The following is a 25,113-nucleotide window of genomic DNA, read 5'->3' on the forward strand; positions in this document are numbered from 1 at the left end:
AAGATGAACTTGTGGGACCTTTTAGGGGTTGAGGATGGAGTGAAGCTCAGCTCCCAGACCTACTGCCAGTTTCTGGAAGACAATTTCTTCAAGCAGTGGTGCAGGAAGAAGTCGGTATCGTTCAAGAAAAACATGATTTTCATGCAGGACAATGCTCCATCACATGCCTCCAACTACTCCACAGCGTGGCTGGCCAGTAAAGGTCTCAAAGAAGAAAAAATAATGACATGGCCCCCTTGTTCACCTGATCTGAACCCCATAGAGAACCTGTGGTCCCTCATAAAATGTGAGATCTACAGGGAGGGAAAACAGTCCACCTCTCGGAACAGTGTCTGGGAGGCTGTGGTGGCTGCTGCACGCAATGTTCATCGTAAACAGATCAAGCAACTGACAGAATCTATGGATGGAAGGCTGTTGAGTGTCATCATAAAGAAAGGTGGCTATATCGGTCACTAATTTTGGGGGGTTTTGTTTTTGCAGTGATATTGGTTTACCTGGTGAAAATAAACAAGTGAGATGGGAATATATTTGGTTTTTATTAAGTTGCTTAATAATTCTGCACAGTAATAGTTACCTGCACAAAGGGATATCATCCTAGCCAAATCTAAAAAAAAACCACTCCAACCTCCAAAAATATTAAGCTTTGATATTTATGAATCTTTTGGGTTGATTGAGAACATAGTTGCTGATGAATAATAAAAATAATCCTCTAAAATACAACTTGCCTAATAATTCTGCACACAGTGTGTATATAGATACAGTAGAATTCAAGAGAATGCCAAGAGTGTGCAAAGCAGTCATCAAAGCAAAAGGTGGCTTCTTTGAAGAACCTAGAATATAAGACATAATTTCAGTTGTTTCACACTTTTTTGTTAAGTATATAATTCCACATGTGTTAATTCATAGTTTTGATGCCTTCAGTGTGAATGTACAATTTTCAGTCATGAAAATACAGAAAAATCTTTAAATGAGAAGGTGTGTCCAAACTTTTGGTCTGTACTGTATATATATATATATATATATATATATATATATATATATATATATATAGTTTTGTCGCCTTAAAAGGAGGGGACTGTCTGTGTCCACCACTGACACAGTGCAAATACAGAATAATATCTACATCCAGGCACTTACCGCTGACGTCTCGTCTGAATAGAGACGCTTTCTCTTGTTTGTTCTCCATCTGGTCAGACCTTCATGTCGATATCTCCCAGCCACGACTCGTCTTGTCACAATGATCTTCGCAGCCCTGAATTAACAAGGTCACATACAGTGGGGCAAAAAAGTATTTAGTCAGTCAGCAATAGTGCAAGTTCCAACACTTAAAAAGATGAGAGGCGTCTGTAATTTACATCATAGGTAGACCTCAACTATGGGAGACAAACTGAGAAAAAAAAATCCAGAAAATCACATTGTCTGTTTTTTTAACATTTTATTTGCATAATATGGTGGAAAATAAGTATTTGGTCAGAAACAAAATTTAATCTCAATACTTTGTAATATATCCTTTGTTGGCAATGACAGAGGTCAAACGTTTTCTGTAAGTCTTCACAAGGTTGCCACACAGTGTTGTTGGTATGTTGGCCCATTCCTCCATGCAGATCTCCTCTAGAGCAGTGATGTTTTTGGCTTTTCGCTTGGCAACACGGACTTTCAACTCCCTCCAAAGGTTTTCTATAGGGTTGAGATCTGGAGACTGGCTAGGCCACTCCAGGACCTTGAAATGCTTCTTACGAAGCCACTCCTTCTTTGCCTTGGCGGTGTGCTTTGGATCATTGTCATGTTGAAAGACCCAGCCACGTTTCATCTTCAATGCCCTTGCTGATGGAAGGAGGTTTGCACTCAAAATCTCACGATACATGGCCCCATTCATTCTTTCATGTACCCGGATCAGTCGTCCTGGCCCCTTTGCAGAGAAACAGCCCCAAAGCATGATGTTTCCACCACCATGCTTTACAGTAGGTATGGTGTTTGATGGATGCAACTCAGTATTCTTTTTCCTCCAAACACGACAAGTTGTGTTTCTACCAAACTGTTCCAGTTTGGTTTTATCAGACCATAGGACATTCTCCCAAAACTCCTCTGGATCATCCAAATGCTCTCTAGCAAACTTCAGACGGGCCCGGACATGTACTGGCTTAAGCAGTGGGACACGTCTGGCACTGCAGGATCTGAGTCCATGGTGGCGTAGTGTGTTACTTATGGTAGGCCTTGTTACATTGGTCCCAGCTCTCTGCAGTTCATTCGCTAGGTCCCCCCGCGTGGTTCTGGGATTTTTGCTCACCGTTCTTGTGATCATTCTGACCCCACGGGGTGGGATTTTGCGTGGAGCCCCAGATCGAGGGAGATTATCAGTGGTCTTGTATGTCTTCCATTTTCTAATTATTGCTCCCACTGTTGATTTCTTCACTCCAAGCTGGTTGGCTATTGCAGATTCAGTCTTCCCAGCCTGGTGCAGGGCTACAATTTTGTTTCTGGTGTACTTTGACAGCTCTTTGGTCTTCACCATAGTGGAGTTTGGAGTCAGACTGTTTGAGGGTGTGCACAGGTGTCTTTTTATACTGATAACAAGTTTAAACAGGTGCCATTACTACAGGTAATGAGTGGAGGAAAGAGGAGACTCTTAAAGAAGAAGTTACAGGTCTGTGAGAGCCAGAGATCTTGATTGTTTGTTTCTGACCAAATACTTATTTTCCACCATAATATGCAAATAAAATGTTAAAAAAACAGACAATGTGATTTTCTGGATTTTTTTTCTCAGTTTGGCTCCCATAGTTGAGGTCTACCTATGATGTAAATTACAGACGCCTCTCATCTTTTTAAGTGGTGGAACTTGCACTATTACTGACTGACTAAATACTTTTTTGCCCCACTGTACATTGTATATACACGTGTCTCCCCACGAATACAGATATGTACCCCACCATTAATATACTATTAGCCATGCACCATTAAAAATATAACGTCATAAGCAGCACTGTGCCTCCATTAACTATATTCTCTGCCGCCCAATTATATAAAGTATTCAGTCTGTGACTCTGCCCAATTACCTGTAAGGCTATGTGCACACGGAAAATATGGAATACTTTACATTACAAGCGAAGTGAATGAGATCCCTGAAGTCTCATGCTCACGCTGCTTATTTTTTCCTTGCAGATTTGCAGAAGATTAGAATCTGTATAATCTCAATTTTGTATAATCTCAATTTTTGTAGTGTATTTCTCCCGTACTAATGGGGAAAAATACGTAACAAAAGCATGGTAAAAATGTGGAAAAAAAAGAAATGTATTTTACACAACTTACTTCTTGCCAGCATATTAGAATATGCAGCAGAATTTTCTCCTGCAAATCCTAAACGTGTGCACATAGCCTTAATCCCCATCATTCATTATAACTCCTTGATAGCATCATAATGAATTTGGGGGTGATAGAAGACTCTATCAGGTACTAAGCATCTTCCGCCTCCTCACAATTCATTACAAGTCCCTGACAGTGTCTTCTCCCACCTTCCAATTAATTATAAAGTGTCCTATGCACCTTACCCTCTCTTCTCCCCAATAAATTTTAAGTCCCCGATAGCATCATGATGAACTGTGAGATAGGGGAGGACGCTATCAGGGGCTTAGCACCCTCCTCCATCAGGCAATTCATTTTTACATCCATATCTAACATCTTTCTCCACCTCTCCCTGTTCGTAAGACCATTATAAATCCCCCTTCCTCTCATCCAAATTTCCCACACCCCTCATTGTCCTTCTCTCCCCGGCATACCATCGTTGCCCTCTCCCCACCTCCATCATTGCCCTCTCCATCAGCTCCATCATTGCCTTCTCCACCACCCCATCATTGCCCTCTCCACCACCTCCATCATTGCCCTCTGCACCACCCCAATAATTGCCCTCTCCACCACCCCACTTATTGACTTCCCCATCACCCCCATAATTGCTCTCTCAACCACCTCCATCATTGCTTTCTCCACCACCTCCATCATTGCCTTCTACCCCACAACTCCCATCATTGTCCTTTCCGCCACCATCATCATCACTGCCTTCTCCCCACCCCCATCATTGCCCTTTCCACCACCTCTATTATTGCTTTTTGCCTACCATATCCCTTTGCACCACCATCATTGTCCTTTCAATCACCACCATCATGCCTCCTCGCCCCCCACCCCCATCATTGTCCTTTCAACACCCTCTATCATTGCCTTCTCCCCACCAACCCCATTATTGCCCTTTCCACAACATCCATCATTGCTTCCTCCCACACCACCCCCATAATTTCTCTTTCCACCACCTCTATTATTGCTTTCTCCCCCACCACCCACACCATTGCCCTTTGCACCACCATCATTGTCTTTTCAATCACCACCATCATGCCTCCTCTCCACCCCCCCATCATTGCCCTTTCAACAACCTCCATCATTGCCTTCTCCCCCACCAACCCCATCATTGCCCTTTCCACCACCTCCATCATTTGCTTCCTCTCTCACCACCCCCATCATTGCCCTTTCCACCACATCCATCATTGCTTCCTCTCCCACCACCCCCATCATTGCTCTTTCCAACACATCTATCATTGCCCTTTCAACCACCTCCATCATTGTTTCCTCGCCCACCACCCTCATCATTGCCCTTTCCACCACATCCACCATTGATTCCTCCCCCACCACCCCATCATTGCCCTTTCCACCACCTCCATCACTGCCTTCTTCCAATATTCCCATCATTGCCCTTTCCACCACCTCCATCATTGCTTCCTCACCATCACCCCCTTCATTATCCTTTCCACCACCACCATTATTGCCTCCTCCCCCACCACCCCATCATTGCCCTTTCCACCACCTCCAACATTGCTTCCTCCCCCACCACCCCCATCATTGCCCTCAACAGACACACACACATACACTAGTCACCTTTCTGCGCGTTCCCCGCAGCTGCACCAGCCACAGATACACACACTGACACACGCACAGCGCCACTCACCTATGCGCACATTACCTGCAGCATCTTTGTTGCCAGCAGCTTTCTATCTGGCACAGCCGCGCGCTGAATGCTGACATCATCCAATCGCGCTGCTGTATCAGGCAGGAAGTGCGGGCAGGACGCAGGATGGATTCATGCAGCTCCGCTGCCATGTTATAGGCAGTTGAGCTGCAGGGATCGCTCCCTGCCTGCCGCAAATGAGGGAAATCTGGCCAGGGGCCCCTTGGGCCAGATTTCCCTCAGTATCAGCCGCCCTGCAGGGGCCCCCCTTGACCTCCGGGCCCCAGTGCAGTCACACCGGCTGCCCATGCGGTGTGTCCACCCCTGATTCTATCTATGTAAAGTATCTATATCTATACATCGATCACTTTATATGATGCTAAGAATTGGAATAATGATTTGCATTTGGTTTAAGGACAAGAAACAACGGCCAACCAGCTTTCCTTTGTGGTGATGGAGTTAGCGCGTAACCCAGAGATCCTGGCAAGGTAAATCCACTTTGTTTAAAAATGAAGTTGTTTATATTTCTACCCTTCTTATAGTAGCCTGATCTACTCTATAAAGTGTCAGCCAGTGAGATCGGGTTCAATAGGTACGGCCTGAGACCACAGAGACAACACACTTATTTACCAGGTCAATATGGCTTCGGGGAATATGTCAGGGTCAGGGTTTTTTTTTATTAAGGAGTTCAATCCTTGTCCCTTTTTGCAAAGAGTTAGACAAGCAATGTTAATTTCCATTAATAAACAAGAATCATTGTTTCTCAGAAGGTCAAAAAGTCACAGTCTCTTGGAGTACTGTCAACACATCGGACCACACATCTGCGGGTTGAAACTAGGCAAGACATATTTTACCAAGCATTCCACATTATCAGATTAATATAATAACTATAGAACCTATGCGGTATATTACTACTTGGACAGATAATAATTTTGCTTCCTCAGAGTCCAGGCTGAAGTGGATGAAGTTTTTGGCTCCAAAAGAGACATTGAATATGAAGATCTTGGAAAATTGCAATATTTGTCCCAGGTACTCACACAGATGCAGCAACAAAATGAATTAAAATATTCTTAATTACAACCACACTTAATGCAAATAAAACTCCCATGAAGGTTCATATTGAAATTAAACTCTGTTCACATTTGGATTTGGAACATGCAGTACTTGCCTTGCTATCAAAACACTGGACACCACAGTAAAACTCTGAAAGACCCCGTTGATAGTACCCATCGTATCAGGCAGCGCGGTATCACAATTGCTATGAATGGAATGGTTACTAAATGTATAAGAAATATATTAAAAATGATATTCAACTATAATAAATAAATATATAGGATATTATATATCAGTATATAATGTATATGAGAACACCTAGCAAAGTAATTTTACTAATGTTAGATAATAATGTTTCATTAACCGTTAAAAAGGTTTAATTTGATGTATCCATGGGGACTGGGTCTTGATTGGAGGTGGGGAGTCAGGGTCCAGAGACCCCCAACAATTGAACAAAGCATTACTAGAGTTTAAGCAAAGCATTGGAAGCGCTCAGTAGAAAGTCGATGGCTTCGTACATCACTTTAACCCTTTCCCGACCTGTGAAACACAGTTTATGCGTCATGAAAGTCGGTGCCAATCTGACCTGTGACGCATATGCTGCGTCACAGAATGATCGCGTTCCTGCAGATCGGGTGAAAGGGTTAACTCAAATTTTGCCTGTACTTCAGCCCAGAAGGGGTTGCTTTGCCCCCACGTGGCTACAATCGCTCTGATTGGCTGTTGAAAGTGAAACAGCCAATCAGAGCAATTTGTAATATTTCACCTATGAAACTCGATGAAATATTACAATCCAACTATGGCCAATGCTGCAATATCATCGGCCACGGCTGGAGACCCCGATCTGCCCTGCCACCGACTGACAGCGGCGATCTGCCACCGCTGTCAGTCTTTCCTCCCTTCCGTCCTTTCCTCCGCTGCCCTCCCCTCCCGCCCCACTGTCCGATCCCACCTCCCCATACCTACTGAGTCCTGGTGTCCGTCCGTCTTCTCCTATGGGCACCGCCATCTTCCAAAGTGGCGGACGCAAGCGCAGTGTGCCCACCGAGTCTCCCGGCCGGCAGATTCATTCCAGGTATATTTTGATCACTGTGATAGAACCTATCACAGTGATCAAAATAAAAAAAATAGTACACAAAGCCCCCCTTTATCACCCCAATAGGTAGGGAACATAAAATAAAGAAAATATATTTATTTTTATTTTTCCACTAGGGTTAGGGTTAGAGTTAGGGTTAGAACTAGGGCTAGGGTTGCAATTAGGGTTAGGGTTAAAATTAGAGTTAGGGTTACAATTAGGGTTAAGGTTAAAATTAGGGTTAGAATTAGGATTAGGGTTAGATTTAAGCTATGTGCACACGGTGCGGATTTGGCTGCTAGTCCACAGCGTATTCGTAGCAGTTTTGCATCACGTATACAGTACCATGTAAACCTAAGGAAAACCAAATCTGCTGTGCCCATGGTGCAGAAAATACCGCTCGCTATTTTCTGCAGCATGTCAATTCTTTGTGTGGATTCCGCAGCGTTTTACACCTGTTCCTGTATAGGAATCCGCAGGTGAAATCCACACAAAAAACACTGGAAATTTGCGGTAAATCCGCAGGTAAAATGCAGTGCATTTTACCTGCAGATTTAAAGAAAATGGTGTGGAAAAATCCGCACACAAATCCGCAACGTGGGCACTTAGCCTTAGGGTTAGGGTTGGAATTAGAGTTAGGGTTGGAATTAGGGTTAAAATTAGGGTTAGGGGTGTGTTGGGGTTAGGGTGGTGATTAGGGTCATGGTTAGAGTTGGGATGAGGGTTAGGGGTGTGTTGGGGTTAGAATTGAAGGGGTTTCCACCATTTAGGCACATTAGGGGGTCTCGAAAGGCGACATGGTGCCACTATTGATTCCAGCCAATCTTGCTTTCAAAAAGTCATATGGTGCTCCCACCCTTCCGAGCCCCAACGTGTGCCCAAACAGTGGTTTACCCCCACATATGAGGTACCAGAGTACTCAGGACAAACTGGACAACAACTTTTGTGGTCCAATTTCTCCTGTTACCCTTGTGAAAATAAAAAACTGGGGCTAAAATATAATTTTTGAGGAAAGAAAAATGATTATTTATTTTCACAGCTCTGCATTATTAACTTCTATGAAGCACTTGGGGGTTCAAAGTGCTCACCACACATCTAGATTAGTTCCTTGGGAGGTCTAGTTTCCAAAATGGGGTCACTTGTGGGGAAGCTCCAATGTTTAGGCACATCAGGGGCTCTCCAGACATGGTGTCCACTAACGATTGCAGCTAATTTTCCATTCAAAAAGTCAAATGGCACTCCTTCCCTCCCGAGCTCTGCCGTGCGCCCAAACAGTGGTTTACCCCAACATATGGGGTATCGGTGTACTCAGGAGAAATTGCTCAACAAATTTTATGATCCATTTTATCCTGTTGCCCATGTGAAAATGAACAAATTGAGGCTAAAATAATATTTTTGTGGAAAAAAAGTACTTTTTCATTTTTACAGATCAATTTGTGAAGCACCTGGGGGTTTAAAGTGCTCACTATGCATCTAAATAAGTTCCTTGGGGGGTCTAGTTTCCAAAATGGGGTCACTTGTGGGGGAGCTCTAAACTATGGGCACACAGCGGCACTCCAAACCCGACATGGTGTCCGCTAAAGATTGGAGCCAATTTTTCATTCAAAAAGTCAAATGGCGCTCCTTCCCTTCCGAGCTCTGTCGTGCGCCCAAACAGTTGTTCCCCCCCCACATATGGGGTATCGGCGTACTCAGGACAAATTGGACAACAAATTTCAGGGTCCAAAAACACGTGGGCTACCTGCACAGTGAACAAGTCTGTAGAAACCTGTTCACACCACCAAGAAACTTGAAGACACAAAAAGAGCACAGCGAGGTCAAAAATACTCTGTTGTAAAGAAGTCACAGTAAATGAGCAAGTGCTAGTCAAAAAATGAAAAAAATACAGGGTATTTAGTTAATACGTTTTTTTGCAAAAAAATGTATATGAAGCTGCTCCACCAATCGCCAAGGTATACCCATATAGAGCAGTCCTATCTAATGTATATAATCCCTATCTGATGTATTAAAAACCTGATCATCTGTATAGTACCTGTATAAGCAGGGTTCAGAGAGAAAATATCCATGTGGACATGCAGGATGGAACAGCTTTAGTGCAGGTTTCTACAGACTTGTTCACTGTGCAGGTAGCCCATGTGTTTTTGGTTCTATAATTGTTCTCTTGTTTCTACAAGACTGGGGAGTCCACCACTCCTCTGTGGGCCACTTGCACTAAAGCTGTTCCATCCTGCATGTCCACAAGGATATTTTCTCTCTGAACCCTGACTTCTTTACAACAGAGTATTTTTGACCTCGCTGTGCTCTTTTTGTGTCTTCAACTTTCGGGGTCCAGTTTCTCCTTTTACCCTTGGGAAAATAAAAAAATTGTTGCTAAAAGATCATTTTTGAGACTAAAAAGTTAAATTTTTTCCTTCCATGTTGCTTCTGCTGCTGTGAAGTACCTGAAGGGTTAATAAACTTCTTGAATGTGGTTTTGAGTACCTTGAGGGGTGCAGTTTTTAGAATGGTGTCACTTTTGGGCATTTTCAGCCATATAGACCCCTCAAACTGACTTCAAATGTGAGGTGGTCCCTAAAAAAAATGGTTTTGTAAATTTTGTTGTAAAAATGAGAAATCGCTGGTCAAATTTTAACCCTTATAACTTCCTAGCAAAAAAAAGTTTTGTTTCTAAACTTGTGGTGATGTAAAGTAGACATGTGAGAAATGTTATTTATTAACTATTTTGTGTCACATAACTCTCTGGTTTAACAGAATAAAATTTCAAAATGTGAAAATTGCGAAATTTTCAAAATTTTCGCCAAATTTCCATTTTTTTTTTTACAAATAAACGCAAAAATTATCGACCTAAATTTACCACTAACATGAAACCCAATATGTCACAAAAAAGCAAACTGAGAATCGCTAGGATCCGTAGAATCGTTCCTGAGTTATTGCCTCATAAAGGGATACTGGTCAGAATTGCAAAAAATGGCCAGGTCATTAAGGTCAAAATAGGCTGGGTCATGAAGGGGTTAATTGTACTCGCAGATAGGATGGGCACTTTTGAATTTTCCTTTGAGCAAAAATTGGGGGTCTCTAGACCCAGACCCCACCATTAAAAGTATTAAATAGAGTTTAGCAAACTATTTGCAGTTCCAGAGACTGAATCGGTAGCCTGTATTTACCATACCAGCCCGCTGAACCCACTACCTACCATCCGGCAATATCATTGTGGTGGCTTGATGCTCTACTAATTAGAAGAGCCAGTGCAGAAGCCAGTAAATACTAGGAGGCTTGTAGTGCTCTGGTCTTTGGGCCATGGAGATATGACCGCTAGACTAGGTCCTGCAAATCTTTTCTCTCAACCCCAGAAAATATTGGCTACAACTAATTAAACTTTTTTTAAAAATTTGTTTCCCTTTAAGCTAACTATAGTAAAGTTACTTTGCCCGGTGTTTTAATATTACATCCAGGAGTTCTACAATCACAAGGCATATTTTCCCATCCATGCTTCAGAATCAAAATCTTACTGCATTTGTGTTTTTTCTTTGTATTTTTGCATTCTGTGCAAGCCGGGGCATGGCATCCCTCTCCTGAGCTGGAAATTGCATTTAAAGGCTTCCACAGACTGGGACGTGGTCCTTTTGTCTGCTCTTATTCACACACTGAGGTCAACTCTGACACATGTCAAGGTTTTTAATATTAGTCAGCGTAGGGCAGTCCCGATCAGGGTCAACTTGTCGATTTTGGATGGCTTTTATGCTATTTTTTTTTTAATCAAAAACAGTATTACTTAGAACCCTGGGTTATTTAAATGCACTTTTGCTTTTTACTTATTTAGTTACAGCAGGGTTTTTGCTCATTTTGTTTCTTGTAGGTTTTGTATGCATTATGGCCAATGTGAACATGCGTTTATGTTCTGCATGTCTACCACCTTAAACCAAACTCATTTTTTGTATTTTTTTTCTGCATTATTAGAAAGTTGAATCCCATCCTTTACAAATCCCACAGAAAAAATAGGATTGAAGTGAACTTATGAGCTGCCATAGTATGCTTACTTCTCTTGAATTCTTGCTAACAAGAATACGTAAGCAAAAAGCTGCTTTGTTCTCTTGGCACTTTATAACGATACAATTATTTTTTTTGTACCTTTTCTTTTACCAGGTCTTAAAGGAAGCTTTGAGGTTGTACCCTACAGCTCCCGGTACATCCAGAATCCTAGAGGAGGAAATGGTGATCGAAGGAGTGAGGATTCCTCCTAGGACAACTTTGATGGTAGGTCGTAGACTGTGGCCATTCAGAGTATCCTAGAAGGAATGAAACCATGATCTTTTATTAGTCTGAGCAGACTCGGGATTTCCTTAAATATTCACTGTTATTTCAACGAACTTTGCATACATCAATAGTTAAAGTGTATATTAGAAAAATTTATATCAGAGATATATGCTCCTTTATCCACTTATGAGCAACTTCATCCCATTGTGCTGCTTCCATAACTCATCATTCACTTTAAAAAACAGCTCAAACCCATCTTGATCTAAGTACCACAAAGTGCCAACTCACTGAGTGATCAGGGTACACCTCCAATTGAAAGCTATAAAGATTGGAGAGGGACAGGAGAAAGGTGCAGAGTGAAGCAGATTTGATTCTGCTTTTTAAAAAGTGTTTCATTTCACCCCCGAGTTGGATTCACAGTTCTTTCTTTATCTTTATTTTTTTTATATAGCGCTAACATATTCCGTAGCGCTTTACAGTTTTGCACACATTATCATCACTGTCCCTGATGGGGCTCACAATCTAGAATTACACTGTACACAGTTACACTGAACAGTACTTCTGCATAATGTCCTCCAAACTGCAGCTGCTTCTGAACTTTTACTACATAAAGACAGCAGAAGAGGAATCTGTCTGTGAGTGTAGCGTTTGGGGAACATCACACCAGCTAGTCTCGACCCACTAACTTAGAGACAACTGAAAAATAGGTATATAAAATGGTTGAAATCTAAAGGATACAAGTCATATACTGGTCAAAAATAGTGTTATTCTACATGTGCGGCAATGGCAGGTATGCTTTAATCTTACTCGGGATTTAATAGGTTACATTTAGATTTTTCAGAACTTTATTGTACGATTAGTAGATAGTTTACTATTAAAGTAGATGCATCTTAAGTGTTCTTTATAGTTAGATAGCATATGGTATTAGTAGGTGGTAACATAATTTTCTCTTTGTAGTTCAATTCTTACATCATGGGCCGAATGGAGAAATTCTATCAAGAACCGTTGGTATTCAATCCAGACAGATTTCATCCTGATGCTCCCAAGTAAGTGTCGTGTACTGTAATATCATCCTTATTGTCTGTATATTATGCAGTGCTGATATCACTATTTTTTTGTTTTTTAGACCTGGCTATGCCTATTTTCCATTTTCTCTTGGACCACGATCATGTATTGGACAAGTCTTTGCCCAGGTGAGTTAAGATTAAGAAGTGAATAAAGATGTTGAGGGATTGCTCAAGTAGAACAATATTTGTTTGGAGCTTGCAGATTTTCTTACCTCTGGCAGCTGCTTATCCTCTTTTAAAAATAAGACCAGACATGTTGAAACCCAGTTGAAGTACAAAAAATGGATAAGTGTCCAAAAGGAAAGACACCACCAAAATGTTCAGAATGGAAAAAGAAAGTATGCTTTGTATATGTAAAAACTGAATTATGTCCTTCCCTCATATAATATCTATGTTCTATCTGTACAGATGGAAGCGAAAGTCGTAATGGCCAAGCTTTTGCAGAGATTTGAGTTTGAGCTGGTGGAAGGACAGAGCTTCAGGATTTTGGACACAGGGACCCTTCGTCCTTTCGATGGTGCAATCTGTAGACTGAGACCTCGAGAAGAACACAAATACAAAAAATAATCAAAAACGCAAATACATTTTAACAGCAGAAGTCAGATTATTGCATTGTATAATAACATGACTAGACTAATACTAGACTATATGTCTACCAGTTTGGATAAGCACTTTTTTATGTTGCATAATACAATCAGCAGGTTGTTAATATTGTACAAACTCCATTGACAATATACAGTAGATACTGAATATCAGCATTGTAATGTTTGTTACAGGTTTGACTAAATAACTTTTATGTAAAACAATAACTGTATATCACATGCTATGATCTACAATTTTACATCTTGCAAATGTAAAGTAAGGGCTTAAATACATTTTCTGACCAGTATTTTCACATATGACATGGCCAATGTGCTGCAAATCTGCACCGAAAATCACTGATTTACTGATTTTTTTATTTTGCAGAACTAAGCACACGAAAACTAAGCTAATTACATAATTACAGCACCTGCAGCCTGATTGTTGCAAATATACAGCACCTGGACCAAACTCGTATAAAAAATACATCACCAAAACCAAGCTAATTATTATTATTATTCATTATTATAGCGCCATTTATTCCATGGCGCTTTACATGTGAAAAAGGGGCAAATATAGACAAGTACAATAAACATGAGCAATACAAGGCACACACAAGTACAGAAGAAGAGAGGACCCTGCCCGCGAGGGCTCACAGGCTACAGGGGATGGGTGAGGATACACTAGGGGACGGTAGAGCTGGTTGTGCGGCGGTTCAGTACACTGAGGATCACTACAGGTTGTAGGCTTGTTAGAAGATGTGGGTCTTCAGGTTCCTTTTGAAGGTTTCCGTGGTAGGCGAAAGTCTGATGTGTTGGGGTAGAGAGTTCCAGAGTATAGGGGAAGAGCAGGAGAAGTCTCGTATGCGGTTGTGGGAAGAAGAGAAAAGAGGGGACTAGAGAAGGAGATCTTGAGAGAATCGAAGTTTGCGTGTAGGTAAGTATCGGGAGACCATATCACAGATCTATGGAGGAGACAGATTGTGGATGGCTTTGTATGTCATAGTTAGGGTTTTAAACTGGAGACTCTGGACAATAGGAAGCCAGTGAAGGGCTTTGCAAAGTGGTGCAAGAGTGCTAAATGGGAGGTCAGAGAGTATGAGGTTGCAATAGTCGAGGCAGGAGATGATAAGGGAATGCACAAGCGTTTCTGCAGTTTCTTGGTCAAGGAATGTACAGATCTGGGAAATACTTTTGATTTGGAGTCGAGAGGAGGAGGCAAGGGCTTGAATATGTGGCTTAAAAGAAAGGGCAGAGTTGAGGATCACCCCGAGGCACCGATCGTGTAGGACTGGGGAAAGTGAGCAGCCATAGACATTGATGGCTAGGTCTGGTGGAGGGGTAGAATGATATGGGGGAAAGATGATGAATTATGTTTTGTCCATGTTCAGTTTTAGGAAGTCAGCAGAAAAGAAAGATGAAATAGCGGACAGACTTTGTGGGATTTAGGTCAGTAAGGAGGTGATGTCAGGTCCAGATAGGTAGATCTGCATGTCATCGGCATAGAGATGATACTGCAAACCGTGGGATTCTATGAGCTGTCCAGGACAAAAGTGTAGATGGAGAAGAGTAAGGGTCCTAGAACTGAGCCTTGGGGAACACCGACAGACAGGGGCAAGGTGAATAGGTGGTGTAGGAGAGGGAGACACTGAATTTCCAGTCTGTTAGACATGACGAGATCCAGAATAGGGCCAAATCTTTGATGCAAAGATATGAGAGAATCTGTAACAAGAGGGAATGGTCCACAGTATCAAAGGCAGAAGACAGGTCCAGGAGAAGGAGGACAGAGTAGTGTTGCTTGGCTTTGGTGGTTAATAGGTCATTGGTGACTTTAGCTGGGGCAGTTTCAGTTGAGTGATGGGGTCGGAAGCCAGATTGTAACCGGTCAAAGGGGGAGCAGGAGGAGAGGTGGGAGGACAGTTCAAGATGGACATGCTGTTCCAGTAGTTTTGAAGCATAATGGAGAAGTGATATCGGGCGATAGCTAGACACAGAGGATTGGTCGAGGGAGGGCTTTTTGAGGATGGGCATGATTGAGCATGTTTGAAGGATGAGGGGAAGACACCATTTGTAAGTGAAAGGTTGAAGAGATGTGTTAGGGTTGGGATGAAAACTGGCGAGGTTAGGGATGAGGTGGGACAAGAGCGGGTCAAATGTGCAGGTGGTGAGATGTGATCTTGACAGAAGGGTGGAAAGCTTATCTTCTGTCATGGTGGAGAAGATGGTTTTGGAAGAACAGGGCTGAGCAATTAAGAGGATGGCCATTTGGTGCTGCGAGCCAAAGATTTCTCTGATGTTATCAATCTGCTTAAAGAAAGAGGCAAAGTCTTCAACAGAAATGAGAGGAGAGGGAGGAGGTACTGGGGGACGGAGTAGAGAATTGAGAGTTGAAAAGCTGTTTAGGGTTGTGAGAAAGGGAGGATATGAGAGATGAGAAATAAGTTTGTTTTGCGAAAGTGAGCGTGGACTTGATGCTGGCGAGGGACTGCTTGTTATATGATGAAGTGCTCGGCAGAATGGAATCTATTCCATCTCCGTTCAGCAACCCTGGAAGCCTGTCTCAGTTCTTTGGTCAGGCTGGTCAGCCAGGGTTGCCTGTTGATTGTACCAGTTTTGCTGTGCATGAGGGGGAGCGGCTGAATTGAGTGTTGCTGTTATTGTGGTGTTACTGTATATAAAGTGGCAGCAGCATCTGTGTCATGTAAGGAAGCTATGTCTGTAAGAGGGAGAAGGGACTCAGAGAGTGAGTGTAAATTTACGTGTTTGAGATTTCTGCAAGGGTGAGTTTGTGGAGTGGGTGTTGTCCAATAGGAGAGAAGAGGGATGAGAATGTCAGTAGGTTGTGGTCAACAGGAGGAGGGTTGAGTTAGTGAGATTAGTAAGGGAACAGAGGCAGGTGAAGATAAGGTCCTGCGTGTGGCCATCTTTGTGAGTGGCTGCGGAGGACCATAGAGTGAGGCCAAAGGAGGCAGTCAGTGATAAAAGTTTAGAGGCAGCTGAGGTGGAAGTGTCAATGGAAATGGTGGTCACCCATGATGATAGTGAGTATATCAGTGGAAAGGAAATGAAGTAGCAAGGTGGTGAAGTGGTTGAGAAAGGTGGAGATGGCTAGTTATGGGTGGGCGGTAGATGACAGCCAGCTGGAGGTTGGAGGGGTCATAGATGCGGGCGGAGTGCACCTTAAATGAAGGAAGAGTAGTGGAGGGTGGTAGTGGAATTGGGGTATAAGAGCAGGTATTGGACAGGAGCAAGCCAACTCCTCCACTATTTTTGTTGCTGGAGCGAAGGATGTGAGAGAGATTGAATCCGACATAAGAAAGTGCAGCTGGAGAGCTTGAGTCAGAGGGGGTGAGCCAGGTTTCAGTGATGTCAAGGAAGGAGAGTCTCTTAGTGATAAAGAGGTCATGGATATACGACAGTTTGATATATATAGCATAAGAATGAAACTCATAGTATAACTCCAGGTCTAATCTCAGTAAATAAATTCAGCCCCTGAGCTTAGCTCAGTACATGAATTCTGACCCAGAATTAAGTTCAGTCAGTAGCGTAGCTACTGGGGGGGGGGGCAGAGGGGGCCCACCCGGAGCTACGCTACTGTAACTGCATCGGCACGCGCAGCACGCCGATACAGTTACATTCTGCGGCAGAGCAGGGAGAATCGAACTCCCTGCTCTGCCGCTACGGGGCCCATGAGCAGGCAGGGGGCCCGGTGCCAGCAGTGTGCCCCCCGCCCGTTATCGCACGGTGAGCTGTATAGCTCACCGCAGTGATGAGGGAAGGAGCACTGTGCTCCTCCCATCATCCCCCACACCATCTGACAGCGGGCGCAATGACATCACCACCCAGCGCCCGCTGTCAGATGACCGGGAGCAGGAGCAGGAATCACTGCTGGAACAAGGAGGAAGAGAGGTGATTATTTATTTGCTGTGTTTTCTTTTAGGGGGGCTGCCTTATTCTACAGTATCTGCCTATAGGGGGGAGTGCTGCCTTATTCTACAGTATCTGCCTATAAGGGGGCAGTGCTGCCTAATTTTACAGTATCTGCCTATGGGGGGGGGGGGAGTGCTGCCTTATTCTACAGTATCTGCCTATGGGGGGAGTGCTGCCTTATTCTACAGGATCTGCCTATGGGGGGAGTGCTATCTTATATGCAGGATCTGCCTATGGGGGGAGTGCTTCCTTATTCTACAGGATCTGCCTATGGGGGTGAGTGCTGCCTTATACACATGATCTGCCTATAGGGGGGAGTGCTGCCTTATATACAGGATCTGCCTATGGGGGGAGTGCTGCCTTATTCTACAGCATCTGCCTATAGGGGGAGTGCTGCCTTATTCTACAGTATCTGCCTATAGGGGGGAGTGCTGCCTTATTCAACAGTATCTGCCTATAAGGAAGGGGGGGGGGTGCTGCCTTGTTCTACAGGATCTGCCTATAGGGGGGAGTGCTGCCTTATTCTACAGTATCTGCCTATAGGGGGAGTGCTGCCTTATTCTACAGTATCTGCCTATAGGGGGGAGTGCTGCCTTATTCTACAGTATCTGCCTATAGGGGGGAGTGCTGCCTTATTCTACAGTATCTGCCTATAAGGGGGGGGGGGTGTGCTGCCTTATTCTACAGGATCTGCCTATAGGGGGGAGTGCTGCCTTATTCTACAGTATCTGCCTATAGGGGGAGTGCTGCCTTATTCTACTGTATCTGCCTATAGGGGGGGAGTGCTGCCTTATTCTACAGTATCAGCCTATAGTGGGGGAGTGCTGCCTTATTCTACAGTATCTGCCTATAGGGGGGAGTGCTGCCTTATTCTACAGTATCTGCCTATGGGGGGGAGTTCTGCCTTATTCTACAGGATCTGCCTATGGGGAGGGAGTGCTGCCTTATATACAGGATCTGCCTATGGGGGAGTGATGCCTTATTCTAAAGGATCTGCCTATGGGGGGAGTGCTGTCTTATTCTACAGGATCTGCCTATGGGGGGGTGCTGCCTTATTCTACAGGATCTGCATATGGGGGTTGCTGCCTTATACTACAGGGTCTGCCTATGGGGGTGCTTCATTGTGCTATATTGAGGACTATCTGGCACATTTTACTATATGGAGGTTATTTATGGGGCCATCATACAGTGTGGGGATTACAGTGTTGGAGCCATCAAACAGTTTGAAGGCTACTAAGGGTTCAGTATACTGTGTGGGTGGTACTATACAGTTAGGTGCATTATACTGTGTATAGGGGAGCTGTACAGGGGGGGAGACTCGGGACATTATTAAATGTAAAGTGGCATTTATTGTAATAGAGGAACTCAGGGGCTATCAAATGGGCACACAGAGGGCATTATTACTTTCTAGGGGGCAAAATGTGGGTTCTGTTTTCTATGGCACTTGCCCCCGGCATTACTATATTATAGAGCGGTGCTTTAGAATTTAAAGGGTACAGAGAACCACAGAGTAGGTGCAGTAATAGGGTCACATATGGCAGCAGAGGTTCAGTATCGAGGTATCAGGTGCAGTAATGGGGTCACATACGGCGCAGCGGCTCAGTATTGGGGTATCAGGTGGAGTAATAGGGACACATACGGCAGCAGCAGCTCAGTATTGGGGTATCAGGTGCAGTAAGAGGGACACATATGGCTGCAGCGGCTCAGTATTGGGGTATCAGGTGCAGTAATAAGGACACATACGGCAGCAGCGGCTCAGTATTGGGGTATCAGGTGCAGTAATAGGGACACATACGGCAGCAGCAGCTCAGTATTGGGGTATCAGGGGCAGTAAAAGGGACACATACGGCAGCAGTGGCTCAGTATTGGGGTATCATGTGCAGTAATAGGGACACATACGGCAGCAGCGGCTCAGTATTGGGGTATCAAGTGCAGTAATAGGGACACATACGGCAGCAGCGGCTCAGTATTGGGGTATCAGGTGCAGTAATAGGGACACACATGGCTGCAGCGGCTCAGTATTGGGGTATCAGGTGGAGTAATAGGGACACATACGGCAGCAGCAGCTCAGTATTGGGGTATCAGGTGCAGTAAGAGGGACACATATGGCTGCAGCGGCTCAGTATTGGGGTATCAGGTGCAGTAATAGGGTCACATATGGCAGCAGAGGCTCAGTATTGGGGTATCAGGTGCAGTAATAGGGACACACATGGCTGCAGCAGCTCAGTATTGGGGTATCAGGTGGAGTAATAGGGACACATACGGCAGCAGCAGCTCAGTATTGGGGTATCAGGTGCAGTAAGAGGGACACATATGGCTGCAGCGGCTCAGTATTGGGGTATCAGGTGCAGTAATAAGGACACATACGGCAGCAGCGGCTCAGTATTGGGGTATCAAGTGCAGTAATAGGGACACATACGGCAGCAGCGGCTCAGTATTGGGGTATCAGGTGCAGTAATAGGGTCACATACGGCAGCAGAGGCTCAGTATTGGGGTATCAGGGGCAGTAATAGGGTCACATACGGCAGCAGCGGCTCAGTATTGGGGTATCAGGTGCAGTAATAGGGTCACATACGGCAGCAGAGGCTCAGTATTGGGGTATCAGGTGCAGTAATAGGGACACATACGGCAGCAGAGGCTCAGTATTGGGGTATCAGCAGGATGAGGAGTTTGTGCAGGTTGGGAATAGATGGTGATGGGGCTGGAATGTGAGACGTGAAATGTGTCTTTGTTGTTTTCTCTGCAGACGAGCTGTAGCTGGAAGAAGTTGTCATGTCGGTCTGGGCCAGATGGAAAAGACGGGAAAAGTGACGATTCCATTATAAAGAACGTCAACGGTAAGACATTATCTATAACTGTGCTGTGATCTCTTATATGCTCTGTAGGGCTGGTATCTACTACTGACCATATGGCGGTAATATCCATGTTGGTCGTTATATAGAGATTATCTTCAGTAACAGCGCGGTCATCTGCTGAGGTTCTCCTCCACTATTAGGGTGTGTCATCAAGTTGTAATCAAGGTTACCTGGTTAGGGGCCCACTCAGAAGCTTCGCCCCCCTGTACCAAAACCCTAGCTACGCCTCTGAGTTCAGTACAAAGATTAAATGCAAAGTCTGGTTAACAGATTGCATATAAATTAGCACTGTGACAGGCTACTCCCAGTGTCACCGTAAATATGGAAAGGCTATGCTTGGAGCTGTCATTTCACAAACAAGAATGCTGTCACTCATTATCATGCTTCAAACCCTGTAGTCAGTGCTACAGTAGTGATCATAGTTGGTAACAGAATAATCATTTCAGCAACTTATGGGTAATATTTTCTCTAACTGGAGTGGTTTTCTTTCTTTGGCCCAGACCGTCATTGTCACTTCTGGCCTTGATTCGTTCTTTCTTTAGCCCTCAGTCTGTCATGATGACTTCTTCTTGTCATCTACTCTTCTCTGTACAATTTCCAGCAGAGATGGCATCAGCTTCTTGCTTGTGCCACAGATACATGCACTGTGCTAAGAAAAATAATAGTGATATATATGGTGGAATAAAAATATGCCCCATACTGTGCAGCTGAATAAATAAAAATTGCCCCATGCTATATCCTTGGATAACAAAATGTCTCAATTGTATCAGTAAATAAAAAAACTCTCTCACTATCCCTCTGATTAAAAAATAGCCTAAACTGTGCCCTGAATATAAATTAGCCTCATATTGTTTTTCTTCACTGTTCTCCGAAATAGGAACTGCTCCATAATGTGCCCCATGAGCAAAAGAGCTGAACACTCTGGGGTGCAAAATGACCTCAATCTCCCTGTAAGAAATCCTCAGGACCCACCTAAATTCAAGAGAATTGGGCATGCAGGGTGTCTGGGATCCCAGATTTATTGGACCTATGTGCGTGCGCTCCTGGAAATCTATGGAAATCAAATCACTGCTGCGGTTAATGATTGATAGGATGACACAAGCAAGCACCAGGGAAACTTACTAAGGAGCAAAATGGGGACACTTTTACATTAACAGTTAATAAAAAATGATTGTAGAATATTTTGTTATTTTTCGGAGGATTGTGGGAATAAAAGCCCCAAGCTTAATAGAAAAACTGTGCTCTAATTGGTACATGAATGTATAAAAGTGACAATACAAAAGTACAAAGGAGTCAAAACATAAAAGTAGTATAAAAGGTAAACAATTACTTAGCTCTTCGGTGCGATCTGCAGAAGCTGTGGAACTTCCAGAAAAGTTTTCCCCCTTTTTCCTGATCGTAGTTTTGGCGGTTTCACTTAGGCTACGTTCACATTTGCGTTGTGCGATGTTGCGTCGGCGACGCAACGCACAACGCAAACAAAAACGCACAAAAACGCATGCTAAAACGTCCTTTTTTGCCGAATTTTGGATGCAAAAAAATGCATCTTGCTGCATCCTCTGCGCCCTAACGCCTGCGGCAAAAAAACGCATGCATCGCAAAACGCATGTCCATGCACCCCCATGTTAAATATAGGGGCACATGGCGCATGCGTCGCCGCGGCTGCACCCGACGCAGCCCGGCAGAACGCAAATGTGAACGTAGCCTTACCCCAGTAAAAACTTCTAGAATCTTGGTTGCAACTGATACTGTGTCAGCGCCTGCTTATCTGGGAAGAACAGCCTTGGACATTCTTCAGGTATCAGAGACATAAATTTTAACCTCTTACTTCCTCTACTGACTTATTACTTCTATTGTCATGCTTTTGTCAGAACTTTCAGCAGTGCCCCTTGGATCCCTTCCTCTCTCAGCTCTTTCATACACTCTGTTCAAATATTCATAGTCCTCTCCTCCCCCTTATCCTTCTGGAGAAGGGGTTGTCTTTCTGATAAGTTTCCACCCAAGCCTTATATAATAGGCAACCTCTGTCCTCTTCTGATGCTCAGCAGAGAACAAGTTGAGGCACCACAGAGCGGAACGTTTGGAAGAACATGGGAGCTTTGGGTCTCATTACTGGGGTTCTTCTTCTGATCCTAATAGTAGCTTTAGTAGCTTTCCTTCTATTCTCTGGATACATATATTACATCCACTTGAAGTATGACCACATCCCTGCACCTCCCAGAGAAAGGTAAGTTGTGCGACTTTGGGTGGATCTTGTTGCCGATCTGCAGATTTCATCCTTTGGGAACAATCTAAGATGAATTCCAAGTGAAGAACTGATAATTTCTTTTTCAAATAATTTTTTTAACATTTTGAGAATATTTGTAATGCTGATTTTAGCAGGTTTTAAAATATCTCATAACTGGGGGGGGGAGATAGGGGGAAGGAAGAGGAAGGGAGGGGAGGGAAGGAGGAACAGGGGAAGGAAAGATAAACAAGTTGTGAATCCTTTTAGCAACTTCTACAGTAGTCAGATGCTTAATGTCCATGAACAGTAAACATAAACTTTAAATTTTTAGGCCGCCCACCTAGAACTGATAATTTCTGAAGATTATCGATGCAGAGTTTTTCTGCAATGTGTAGATGTTTTTATTAAGATCTCATCTACTTACCTGGCACTGAATTTCCACATGCATATCCGAGTGGACAAAAATCTGCATCAATTATGCAACGTGTAACATAAGCTTAGATTCCTCTCCCAAAAAATTAAGCAGCAACAGATTTTATTGCAGAAAAGATGCACATATTTTGCATGTTTTGCCCTATGCAATGCAAAGAGTAAAAATCTGCGATGATACCTGCAACAGAAAATGCACATTTGCAGCAGTAGTTAATTAATTCTGCAGATTTTCTCTGCATTCACTTGAATAAGATTTTGTGACATCTCATTCACAACACTGTGGCTAGATGTAATCAGGAAAATTACTGGAGCTGAGAACCATTGCTGACTGAGTCTTCTTCACTATGCACCATGTAAAATTTTGCTAGAGAGATGGATCCTATTTACAGTTAGGTCCATATATATTTGGACAGAGACAACATTTTTCTAATTTTGGTTATAGACATTACCACAATCAGGGGTGGATTAAGGGTAGCCAGGGCCCAGGGCTGTTCACACACTGTGGGCCCCCCGGTCATGTGACGGGGGTCATGTGACGGGGGTCATGTGATACCCGAACCAGATTATTCCAGAAAAAGGGCCGGGCCCTACTCTACTGTAACCTAGGAAATATTTGTTAAAATCTGCAATACAATTTAGGTATATCTTGACCAATAATATCACATACAAGGAACAAATACCACCGCACCATGACCAGACCACAAATTACAACCACAGTGATCGAATAATAGCACATACAAGGGACAAATACCACCGCACCATTTCCAGACCACATATTACCATACCTCCCAACTTTTTGGCGTTGCGCGCCGCAGCAAATTTTGGGACACACCTCTGACCACACCCATTCACTAGTCACACCCATATCCATGTCTCAACCACACCCATTTAGCACTGCTGATCACACTGTTCATAAAGAATAATTATAAAAAAAAAATATGGCCACACAGTGCTCGATACTGTATAATGGCCACACAGTGCTCCATACTGTATAACGACCCCACATGACCACATGATGCTCAATACTGTATAATGGCCACACATGATGTTCAATACTGTATAATGACCCCACATGATGCTCAATACTGTATAATGACCCCACATAATGCTCAATACTGTATAATGGCCACACATGATGCTCCATACTGTATAATGACCCCACATGATGCTCAATACTGTATAATGGCCCCACATGATGCTCAATACTGTATAATGACCCCACATGATGCTCAATACTGTATAATGGCCACACATGATGCTCCATACTGTATAATGGCCACGCATGATGCTCCATACTGTATAATGACCGCACATGATGCTCAATACTGTATAATGGCCACACATGATGCTCCATACTGTATAATGACCGCACATGATGCTCCATACTGTATAATGACCGCACATGATGCTCCATACTGTATAATGGCCACGCATGAGGCTCCATACTGTATAATGACCCCACATGATGCTCAATACTGTATAATGGCCACACATGATGCTCCATACTGTATAATGACCCCACATGATGCTCAATACTGTATAATGGCCCCACATGATGCTCAATACTGTATAATGACCCCACATGATGCTCAATACTGTATAATGGCCACACATGATGCTCCATACTGTATAATGGCCACACATGATGCTCCATACTGTATAATGACCCCACATGATGCTCAATACTGTATAATGGCCACACATGATGCTCCATACTGTATAGTGACTGCACATGATGCTCCATACTGTATAATGACCGCACATGATGCTCAATACTGTATAATGGCCACACATGATGCTCCATACTGTATAATGGCCACACATGATGCTCCATACTGTATAATGACCGCACATGATGCTCTATACTGTATAATGACCACACATGATGCTCCATATTGTATAATGACCGCACATGATGCTCCATAATGGCCACACATGATGCTCCATACTGTATAATGACCGCATATGATGCTCCATACTGTATAATAGCCGCACATGATGCTCCATACTGTATAATGACTGCACATGATGCTCCATACTGTATGACAGCACATGATGCTCCATACTGTATAATGACTGCACATGATGCTCCATACTGTATAATGACAGCACATGATGCTCCATACTGTATAATGACAGCACATGATGCTCCATACTGTATAATGGCCACACATGATGCTCCATACTGTATAATGACCGCACATGATGCTCTATACTGTATAATGGCCACACATGATGCTCCATACTTTATAATGATCGCACATGAGGCTCCATACTGTATAATGGCCACACATGATGCTCCATACTGTATAATAGCCGCACATGATGCTCCATACTGTATAAGGACCGCACATGATGCTCCATACTGTATAATGGCCACACATGATGCTCCATACTGTATAATGGCCACACATGATGCTCCATACTGTATAATGACCGCACATGATGTTCCATACTGTATAATAGCCGCACATGATGCTCCATACTGTATAATGACTGCACATCATGCTCCATACTGTATAATGACCGCACATGATGCTCCATACTGTATAATGACCGCACATGATGCTCCATACTGTATAATGACCGCACATGATGCTCCATACTGTATAATGGCCACACATGATGCTCCTTACTGTATATTGGCCGCACATG

General features: G+C 43.5%; 2 protein-coding genes across 6 annotated transcripts in view; both read left to right on the forward strand.

The window, feature by feature from the left end:
• The window catches only part of LOC138645846 (cholesterol 24-hydroxylase-like), a 66,652-nt gene extending 53,314 nt beyond the window's left edge, over window positions 1-13,338 (forward strand). For all 4 annotated transcript variants that reach the window (XM_069735367.1, XM_069735371.1, XM_069735358.1 and 1 more), the window contains 6 exons: window positions 5,403-5,475; window positions 5,932-6,016; window positions 11,259-11,369; window positions 12,327-12,415; window positions 12,496-12,562; window positions 12,845-13,338. In XM_069735367.1, the coding sequence (XP_069591468.1) occupies window positions 5,403-5,475; window positions 5,932-6,016; window positions 11,259-11,369; window positions 12,327-12,415; window positions 12,496-12,562; window positions 12,845-13,003 (584 nt within the window). In that variant the 3' untranslated portion in view covers window positions 13,004-13,338. The remainder of the gene's footprint in view (window positions 1-5,402; window positions 5,476-5,931; window positions 6,017-11,258; window positions 11,370-12,326; window positions 12,416-12,495; window positions 12,563-12,844) is intronic.
• Window positions 13,339-21,826: 8,488 nt separating this feature from the next.
• Window positions 21,827-25,113, forward strand: part of LOC138645876 (cholesterol 24-hydroxylase-like) — a 127,534-nt gene continuing 124,247 nt past the window's right edge. The window contains exon 1 of one of the 2 annotated variants that reach the window (XM_069735379.1): window positions 21,827-22,026. In XM_069735379.1, the coding sequence (XP_069591480.1) occupies window positions 21,890-22,026 (137 nt within the window). In that variant the 5' untranslated portion in view covers window positions 21,827-21,889. The remainder of the gene's footprint in view (window positions 22,027-25,113) is intronic. The other variant, XM_069735384.1, reaches the window with a different exon arrangement.

Source organism: Ranitomeya imitator, chromosome 1, assembly GCF_032444005.1.
Source record: "Ranitomeya imitator isolate aRanImi1 chromosome 1, aRanImi1.pri, whole genome shotgun sequence".
NCBI classification, from domain to species: Eukaryota; Metazoa; Chordata; class Amphibia; order Anura; family Dendrobatidae; genus Ranitomeya; species Ranitomeya imitator.